An 11,064-nucleotide genomic window follows, 5' to 3' on the forward strand; every position below is an offset into this window, starting at 1 on the left:
TATGTATTTCTTAGTTTTTCCCAGTAATTTAAATTTTGAGAATAATAAAAATATGTCAGGTCAAGCATGTTCTCTGCAATTCTACAAGTAAGTTTGTGTCAAAAAATATCATAAATGTATGATTGAAAAACATTGCAAAACATCCCTTTGACCTAGAACTTTCCTTTCAAGAGATAAAACAGAACTAGATATTATCTAGATCAAATCCAAAGGGATCAACACATAGTGCATCTTATTCCAAAATACTTTGTCGAAGATTCCAAACCTCTAGCATGCATATCAAGAGCTCTAAAGGTTTTGGCATGCGAAACACGCGATCTTCGCAATTATGAAATATGTTTTTGCTTAACATCAGGGGTTGAATCCAGAGAAAATTGAGAAAATCTCTCACGTATCGCTCTCTGTAACTATCATAACATGCTGCACATTATGAGAGACTGTTCATCGTATACTGCTACAACTTTGATCAGATTGGGGGGATAGTAGTGCATGATAAAACCCCTCTAAACACGCTCCAAGCTATTGGAAGTTCGTGGATGTTTATCGTGCCAGTAAAGAAAACCACCTATCCCCAACGGTAAACAAGCGAGAAAAATGGATTTTATCATCGCTCTCTCTTTGGGGCTCTCGCTCGCTGCTTCCATTTATCAGACTTGTTACAACTTGCGATACATTGACGATCCTCGGTCATTCGAATGTGAGAAACCTTAAATCATTACATTTACGGTAAAATTTTACGCGATTCCCATGCCGCTTTAGGCTGCGAAAAAAATATATTGGTTTATTTGCTCTAATAGAAATTTGATCACTCCTAAAGATATTTTTTCCCTGCCATACTATGCTACGGAATGTGGAAATGAAATACGTGGTAAAATTTTGAAAACCGTTGTGGCACATGGCTGATTGAAATTTAAAGTACAGCCAGCCCTGTCGCCCTGCTTAGTCGCGCTTAGTCGACGATTTTTTTCCTTAACACCCTTTGGGACATCAGTTGAAAATTAAATTCAGGCTGTATCATCGACTTGAATTAACTTAACTCTGTTGCATTTAGATCAGGTGCAACTAAACGCCCTGTGTAACATCAATCGAAATTGTCAAGCTGTATCAACCCTAGAGTAAATGTACCAATAGTTTCATTGCGTTCTAACGCCCTGTAGGATATTATTTAATAATTACAAGCTATATTAACGCCCTGGAGTAGTTTTGACTTTATTCTATGTAGATCAGGTGCATCTTAACGGTCTGAAGACATCAATTCCTAGTTGTATCAACGCCCTAAGTATTTTGACGTTGCTCTACGTAGATCAGGTGCAACTCAATGCCCTGTATGGCATAAATCGATCCATCCGTGTCGACGCCCTGGAGTAGCTTGACTTTATTTTACATAGATCTTTGCGAGATCAAGACAACGCCCTGTAGAAAATCAATTGAAATTTTCATGCTGTATTAAAGTCCTGGAGTAATTTGATCTTATTTCATGTAGATCAGGTGCATCTTGACGCTTTGTAGGACATCAAATGAAACTTCTTAGCTTTATTAACGCCCTGGAAAAATTCGGCTTTATTCCACACAGACTTTTGCGAGATGTAGAGCATCTGAACGCTCTGTAGAAAATCAATCGAAACCTACGTGCTCCAGGGCGTTGATACACCTTAGAGTAATTTTAGCTTATTCCATGTATATCAAATACGACTTAAGGCGAAGTAGGCCATCATTGAAATTTGTACGCGCTGTTGATGATTGTTGCTAATTCATCTCACGATTTCGAATAAAACAAAATCAGTTGGTTTTGCGTTAACACAACTGAAAAAGTATCAGCATACTATATGTATGTTGGCGCGTACAGTGATATTTTTTCAAGTCAATATAAACTACCAAGAATGAGTTTTTTCACTTTGAAATTGCACGTTGTAAAGTCATCATTACTGCCAAAACGAATGACGGGCTACTTTGCCTCAACATCCTGTAGAACATTAATTGTAAACTCTAAGCTAGATCAACGCCCTGGATTAATTTCACCTTTTTCCATGCAGATGAGGTACATGTGACCGCCCTTTAGGACTTAATTTGATAATTCCAAGCTGTATCAACGCCCTGGAGTAAGAGTCCACAAAGATCCTGGCGAGATCTGAAGCATCTTTACGCCCTAAAGCAAGTCTTGCTTGTATCAAACCCCTACGGTCATTCGACTTTATCCCATGTAGATCATGCGCACCTCATAGCCTTGTATAACATCAATCGAGATATTCAACGCTCTGAAGTAATTTGATTTTGCCTCAAATAGATGAGCTGTATCTTAACGCCCTGTAGGACATCATTTAATGAATATATTGCTGTATCAACGCCCTGGAGTAATTTGTCCTTATCCTATGTCGATTGTGCATCTTAACAATTGACCCAAGAGAAATTTGACAGTATTCCAAATAGATCAGGTGTATTTGAACGTCCTGTATCAAATTAAAATTGGTCCTACATCAATTAAAATTGATAAGCTATATCAACGCCCTTGAGTTATTTGACTTTATTTCACCTATATCTTTGCAAGATCTAGAGGAGCTAAAAACCGCTTTGGAAAATCAATCGAAATTTCCATGCTGCTTCAACACAGTGAAATTATTTGACCTTGTGTTATGTGGATCAGCTGCATCTTAACGCCCTGATTAAGATCAATTGCAAACTCTAAGTGGTACCTACGACAAATTTGACCTTATCCTATGTAGATAAAGTGCGCCTTAACGCCCCAAATCAATTAAAAATTCCAAGCTGTATCGACGTTCTGAAGTAATTTGATCTTATTTCAAGAAGATTAGGTGCATCTTAACGCCCTGAAGGATATCAGTTGTAAAATACAAGCTAATACCGTCAAACGGGGCTTCTTTTGACATTATTTCCACATTCTTCAACTTTGAGGATTTGTAGCTCTGTGAATAATGAATATATTTCGATAATTTTTGCGCATATTTAAGTTGTATTTGTAAGTAACCAATGTGCAAAATATGAGGCAAATCCATCAATAAATAAAAAAAAGTTGCTTGAATAGCGAAAAAAATGTGTCCTTCAAGACAAAAAAAGGGGCTACTTTGGACACTTTTAGAAATTAATACGTTTTGATAGTGAAATGATTTTTCATCATAAATTTCAAACTGATTCTATTGATTATCGTTCATAGTGATGTTTTCGAATGTTTTTCAATGATATACATAATTTAGAAAATTGTAAAGCTTGAAAAAACTATTCATACCTATACAATACTTTTTACAAAAACATGCTATTCACAATTTTTAGTTTGCATGATGATATGTTTACTTCGTTTTAAATGTCAGCTAATAAATAGCGACTTATGCTTGATTGTTCAAGTTGATGCAAACGAATTGTGTAATTACCAGGCTTCCGAATTCTCACTCACTCTCACGATAATGGATTTATCCCTCACAGCAATTTTCAGCGATCAGCTGCCTTGGGATTTTATCCGTCCACAAAACAAAGCGAAAATAGATAATTGCACATTTCCGCAGCTGCGAGAAGTTTGTTTTCTCTTTCTCCGATCCATGGAGATTTTTTCCTGTATCCATCGCCACGAGCAGCAGTTGCTTTTATGCACCAAATTAACCACTCCTTTCGTCAAGTTGGTGTGGTAGCATGGTTAGCGTGCACGCATCGCGGTTGTTTTAAGCAATGTTCTAGGTTCGAATCCCATCGCCGGCATTAGTTTTTGTTTATCCACATAGTGATAATTCTCCGGAGCAGTTGGTGAGCGAAAATATGATGGAGTGAAAATCAAATTATCCACAGAGTGGAGTGATTTTCGGTTATCCACCATCGTAGCTCCAGGGAAAATTAGTGTGAGCGATAAAAGATGTTCACGCGAGGAAGCGAAAAAAGCATTCTCCTTACGTGCGAAAAATCGTAGATTTCGCATCATTGATACGAAAATTCAGAACCCTGGTAATTACCAAGTACTGCGATGAATAATTAGCTTTGTACAGAAATATTCGTTCTGATTCTTAATGTTATATGAACGATATGTAGAAGAAGGGCCCAGATAGCCGTAGCGGTAAACGCGCAGCTATTCAGCAAGACCAAGCTGAGGGTCGTGGGTTCGAATCCCACCGGTCGAGGATCTTTTGGGGTTGGAAATTTTCTCGACTACGAGTATCTTCGTACGTGCCGCACGATATACGCATGCAAAATTGGTCATTGGCATAGTAAGCTCTCAGTTAATAACTGTGGAAGTGCTCATAAGAAGCAGGCTCTGTATGTTTACAATTATTTACTTTTCTTAATCCTTTGTTTATTTTTTTATTGTGTTGTAAAATATAGAAACCAACACTTTATAATTAAATATGAGTCGTAAAATTAAGACATTTGATCATTTATTTTTATAAAAAACAACTTTCAACATAAATTTATCACAAATTTCTTTGAACCATGACGATTTGATAGTTTTGTGATGTTCCCAACAACTTTCCACGATATGTGGAAAATTCATACAATGTTTACAAAGCAAATGTTTTGTAGCTTGTGAATATTTGTTTGGACTTTTTTGGTATATTTTCTTGTTTATCCTGTTATTGTTGATGTTGTTCCAAAAAATATTCATGCCTGATTGTTGAACAAAAATTGGTTAATAAAAGTGCTGAAGACACAAAATGCCTCAGATTAATATTTATGCTGGAAATAAATCCACAACGTGAGTGTCCAAAGTAGCCCCTGGAATCAAAAGTAGCCCCGTCTGACGGTACGCATTAGAGTAATCTGACATTGTCATATGTAGACCATGTGCATCTAAACACCCTGTATCAATTGAAAATTTCAAGCTGTATCAAGGCCCTGGAGTAATGTGACCTTATCCTACCTAGATCAGCTGCATATTAACGCCCATTATGGCATCAATCAAAATTGTTTAGCTTCATTAACGCCATGGAGTTTGACCATGTCTCATTTAGGTCAGACTTGTAGAATATAAGCTGAAAATTCCAAGCAGTATCAACGTTCTGGAGTAATTTGACTTTATTATACGTAGATCGGCTGCATCTCATCGTCCTGTAGGGCATCAATTAAAAATTCCAAACTTTTTCAATGCTCTGAAGTATATTCACCTAATTCACAAAGATCATATGCATATCAACGCCCTGTATGGTATTAATCAAAATTGTCAAGCTGTATGAATGCTTTGGAGTAAATTTTAGTTCAGCTGCATCTTAACGCCCTCTATGACATCAATCGAAATTAACCCGAGCTGTATTAACGCACTGGAGTAATTTGATATTGTCTCAGATAGCTCATCTTAATTCCCTGTAGAACAATAATTTAAAATTCAAAGCTTCATCAACGCCCTGCAGAAATTTGATCATAATCCACATAGATCAGGCACAATTTTACGCTCTGTAGGACACCAATCGATATTGTCAAGCTGTATAAACACTATGGAGTAATCAGGAGCAAATTAACGCACTGTAGAAAATCAATTGAAATGTCCGAGCTGTACGACCCCTTGTCACCACTGAATTCTGAAATTCTGATATGCCTTAGGTGTGAAAAGAAAAAATATGTTAAAATTGCGACAGCATGAAACAATATCGATCGAATCATCTCTAGTAACTCTTAAAGTATGATGAGATACATGGAATTTTGAAGCAGAAAAAACATCATTTCGTATTCTTGTTCATTTTGGGCCAATATTTTTCATGCGATAGTGATGAAAATTCATTATCAAGTACTCATCAAAAACGGTTTGAAAACCTGCTGTAGTGAATAATTAACAATTCTAAAATCCTTTAATAGATCCAACGCCAAACTATTATAATAAACAATAGCGTGATATTTTGAAATCCAGGGCAATTGTTAATTTATTTGCACTTTTGTATCACTTCAAGAGCGATATATTTGTCTGAAGTTCGAACCTCTTGTTTAATCCAAAAATAAGGTTCAAACTTTCTAGATTTCCTGCTTTAAGACACCTTGAGCATTTGTTCGTGAACCTAATTTTTCGATTATATTTTTTATATAAAGTAATATAAGGGAATTAACGTATTTTCAGCAGTCTAAGCCGATGCCGCGATTCATTTGTAATTTTCTCGGACATACGCAGACAAACTAAATGTTTGTTAAATTTATGCGCTGCTCAATCCTGTCTAATATCAACTTTTGTCTGTCAAATATAACTTTTGAGAAACATTTTTACAATATTTCAAATATCTCATGTAATTGTGACTATTGCCTGCATCCTCGATTTCATCGTCAGCCTTTCCCATAAGAACTGCAGGCAAATCTGTTCAGCAATTCCACATAAGCCGCATTTTGAGGCGTATTAATTTCAATCAATGACATCTCTGGCGAAATTGTTTGTTCGGAAATCTCGTCAGGGGGAAGCAGGCATATTAGTGGATCTCTCTTACGCTAGAAGTTTGAAGAGAAGCTCATTTTTTATATATTTCAGGTATTTCTTTACTTTTTTTTTCTTTTCATAAATCGTAAAACACAAATTAAACTGAGAAAGTATGTAGCTTTCATATGCAATAATTTTGGTCATTTTAAATTTGGTCATCTTGTATTTCAACAGAAAAAATAATTTCACCATTCATGCACCAATCGTTTTTAATTTTGTGGTCACCATCAAAAAGCTTACTAAGGGGTCACCTAAATATGACATCCATCATTTGAGGGAAAAGGGTGGTCTACGAAAGTGTAACAGTGCATGTATTAGGTATTGGAAAAACCGTGAGGGGGTGGGGGGTCTAGAAATCCTGAAAAATGATGGACGTCATATTTGAAACATTCCTAAGAAAAAACTGAGTTAGAACAGCTGCAAAAACTAGGTGAGTAATGGTATTAGCCGTAGGAAATGAACGATTTTCTAAATTTATTTCGTACAACAAAGTAATTAGTAATCTTAATCAATTGCTAGTTCTTTCCTGGTGGTTATTTTGTATTATGACGCCATCTTGATTTTAAGCAAAAGTATGAGTTATTTAGTATGACGATACTTATCATGTTGAAATGACATACAAATTGACTTGAAGCAAATACTCTCCATTTTGAAAATCTATGTGAACTTTGAACATTTGTCCCTGGTTTTAAAGATATTCCGATATATTAATTGGAATGAGCATGAACACAAACTAAACACGTGCAAATGCATATTAGTTCTCATATGTTTGGAATATATATTAATTTGATACAATTTTCTTGTGAGACTCCCTCTTTAACGCCTGGGAGTAAAACCGCCCTCTGGGCTATAGCAACGCCCTCCTCAAAAGGGGATGACTAAGAAGCTAAAATTTTACGACGACAGGGCTGAGTACAGCTGATATTTGATTCCGGGGCTCCTAGTGTTAATGATCATTGACTTAGGATGTTGGCGTCTTTGTTACCATAAAAAGAAAATGCTCAATACATACATTGACGATATATTTTTCGAATAAGTTCTCTGAAATCGCGTAACGTTCTGAAGACTAAATCTGCTCGTATACACACTAACTTATTTTCAGCCCCGAAGGCAAAAAACTGGTGACCTTCCAAAGAACCCCTCGGATGCAAACCTACCTGCTGGCCTTCCTAGTGTCGGATTACACCGTGAAGCGTGACTTTGCCAACTACATGAAGAAAATAACCGTCCAATCGATGTCCCGTCCAACACATGCTAGTCAACTGTCCTTCTCACTGGATGCCTCCGTCAAGCTCATTGATGAACTGCAAATGTACTTCGATCATCCGTATGAGATGAGCAAAATCGATAGCGTTGGCATTCCAAACAACGACTTCGCTGCCGGCGCTATGGAGAACTGGGGCCTGGTAACATACCGAGAGTCGTACTTCCTAATCACCGAGTCTTCCAACGACAACAGTCGGCGATCCGTTTCTACCATCATCGCGCACGAGTTTGCCCACCAGTTTTTCGGCAATCTGATGGCACCCAAGTGGTGGTCTTACCTGTGGCTAAACGAAGGATTTGCCACACTGTACGAGTATTATCTGGCTGATCGAACGCATCCGCATTTGCTGATCAAGCAACGCTTTTCCAGCGGAGCGCTACAGACCGCTCTTTCGGCAGATGCCAGTGCAACCATTCGATCGATGACTCACTACGTGGAGACGGTTCCGGAAACTAATCGCCTCTTCGACCGGATTGCATACGAGAAATGTAAGTGGAATGATCTTCAACAAAACGATGAAATCATTTATGTTTGTTTTTTGCAGCAGGAAGTGTTCTCAGAATGATGCATTATGCACTGGGTGAAGCGACATTCGTTAAAGGCCTGAAGCACTACATCAAACAGCAGTAAGTTGAAATCTTAACAAGGTAGCGCGCAAAAATTTACATAAATACATTTCCCTCCAGTCAAAACTCTGTTGTGGTGCCGCAGAATCTCTTCGATAGTCTTCAAAAAGCAGCGGCAGAAGATGGAATGCTGCCAGCAAATGCATCCATGACAATGATCATGGAATCATGGTCCAACCAGCCAGGTGCACCAGTCGTGACAATTACCCGTCAGACTGGAACCGATGATGTGCTTTTCGAGCAGAAGCGGTTCTTTTCAACCACTCAATCAACGGAGAATAATCAGACTTGGTGGATTCCCATTTTCATGTACACCAACAGTAGTGGGGGTTGGTACGAGAAGAGTCCGCTGTTCTGGATTCCCCAAGGATCGAAGCAGGTGACCCACAAGATTTCTATCCAACAAGATGACGTATTTCTGATTAATCCAGCCCAAACTGGATACTACCGTGTTAATTATGATCAGCAGACGTGGAATAATATTATAGATAGGTTGAGATCAAATCCAACGTCGTTTGATGCCGTAATCAGAGGACAGCTGATCGACGATTCCATGAATTTAGCCAATGCCGGGCTGTTAAGCCATGATACGGCATTCCAAATCCTGGATCATCTCCGCAACAATACGGACTTTTTCGCATGGAAGTCTGCATATCGGAATATCCTGGAGCTGGAGAAAATGTTAACAGTGGATCCGGAAGCTCTGGATCTGTTCCGGAAGTACCTTTTGGAGTTGATAGACACTCTTTACGCAGACTATGGTACCGAGAAGCGCAAACACCACCACACCAACGATTACGACGCTCAACTGATCGCGGTCGATCTTGCGTGCCGTATCGGTCAACAGGCATGTCTGGAGCAAGCCATGAGCAAATTGAACGTCCTACAGCAGAGGACCACGTTGACAATACGCTCGGAAGCCGAACAGAAGCTATTCTGCCATGCACTGCGAACGGCGAAAGGCGTCGACGTGGACAAGCTTACCGAAGCGTTCGAAGTAGAAGACGACGCGCGTAGTAGAAGGTACCTCATGGATTCGCTGGCTTGCGTCGGCAGTCGCGAAGAGCAGGAACGCGTAATGGCGTTTTTGGTGGAGCAGAATCAGAAGGTCGACCAATTCTTAGAGGCTGTTGCTGAACAGAGCGGTAGTTGGATCGTCTCGATTTTCGATCTTCTATCACGAGAGCAGGCCCATCTGGATGATATGTAAGTTTTGCAGTAGATTACAATTCAAGCCGATCAATATAGTTACAGGATATTCTAATTTTAGTTTCGGCAGCAAACGAAGCATGGAGAAGCTCTTGAACAAACTTGCCGATCGGATCGTTGATCAACTGAATGCCGAACGACTGCGCCAGATGATGATGATTTTGCCCGTTTCTTCGAGTTTTGCTGCGAACATTAACAGTCGAGTGGAAGAGCAGATTCGCTGGCAGGAGCACAATTTGCCACTGGTGCGGCGAATACTTCAGCAATATGCGCTGTAACTCTAAATATGCGGGCTGTGAGCTAATTTACTATCTCTTGAAGGCTGCAGCGACTGACAAACGCTGTGCTGAGTTAAGTGAATAAATCGGTTGATGGTTAAAAGTAAAATATATTTAAAAAAATATAACCGTGCTTTAATCAATCTCATAGGCTAATTACACCCGGTCAACGTTTTTCCGCTTTCATGGTTTCTCTATACCAGAAGCCATGCGCATACAAACAGTGGTCAGTTTGGTCCAGAGAAACCACACGTGTGTTATTCGTCATAACTAGAAGCCTGGGGGTCAGCTTGTAGGTGGGCGATACTGGGTTACCACGTGTATCAAAGCCTTTATGTATATTACCGTTGGTTTCCTGTCAAACATCGAAATGCGAATCATCGTGACTGCAAGTGATGCCTATTGCTATCCAGTAAAGTAAATGTACTATTACTCGAGGAGAAGAAAATTGCTGCTGAAAACAAAATATTTTATACCAGATAATTTTCAAAACTCTCTACTAGGGACAATGGAAATTCGCGATTTCGCTGAAGCCGCGAATTCCGCGAAATTTAGCCTTCGCCGCGAAATTTGAGAAACCCGTGAAATGCCGCGGAATTAGTCAAATTTGGAGAAGTTTTATGAAAATCACAGTGAATTCCAGTTTTTTTGCTAATAAAAAAGGTTTATTTTTTTTAAATTCGAAGTTCCATCAAATTCTTAGTTCTAACTTGGATGTCTTTCTGGTTGGCTACCTAAGTTTTGTATTATGACTCTGATATTAAACTCATCTCCTTAATTTGTAAAATAAAGACTGTATTTAATTAAATTCCAAGAAATTTGCACATATACACACTATTTTCACCAAAAATGTGAATTTTGGGTTAAATTCGGCCAAAAGTATGGGACCGCGACAAAGCCGCGAAATTTTGAATTAATCGCCTTGGTCAGACGCGAAATTTCCAAAATTTTGCCGCGAATTTCCATTGTCCCTACTTACTACCTATATCAGGTATGAGAGAGAACTGCATAAGATGTAAAATACCTCAAATTATACCTCTGGCATATTCTACAAACACCAAACTGATAACACAGCGTAACAAAAATGACACTTTCGCGTGTCTCAAGGATCAAATTATGTGTCTCTAGTAGAGTTTGGGTCGCTGAATCTGATGCCGTTCTCAGAAATGTTCCAGCACGTCACAATTTCTAGCTACAGGTCGCCAAAGTTGTATAAAACACTGGTTTTATTGATGTTTACATGAAATTTAAAGTATGATTTATCAAACTTTTTTGTGATATAATCTACCAGACATG

The 11,064-nt window shown here is 38.6% G+C and overlaps 1 protein-coding gene across 1 annotated transcript; it reads left to right on the forward strand.

The window, feature by feature from the left end:
- Window positions 1-7,479: 7,479 nt before the first annotated feature.
- LOC5577668 (aminopeptidase N) lies at window positions 7,480-9,896 on the forward strand (the record flags this gene model as incomplete). The annotated part of the gene is made up of 4 exons (XM_021856261.1): window positions 7,480-8,143; window positions 8,200-8,281; window positions 8,342-9,487; window positions 9,552-9,896. Coding segments are annotated over 4 exons (2,109 nt in total), but the record flags the coding sequence as incomplete, so codon positions are not given.
- Between the last annotated feature and the right edge of the window lie 1,168 nt (window positions 9,897-11,064).

The sequence above is a fragment of the Aedes aegypti genome, unplaced genomic scaffold, assembly GCF_002204515.2.
Source record: "Aedes aegypti strain LVP_AGWG unplaced genomic scaffold, AaegL5.0 Primary Assembly AGWG_AaegL5_hic_scaff_1427_PBJ_arrow, whole genome shotgun sequence".
In the NCBI taxonomy this organism is placed as follows: domain Eukaryota; kingdom Metazoa; phylum Arthropoda; class Insecta; order Diptera; family Culicidae; genus Aedes; species Aedes aegypti.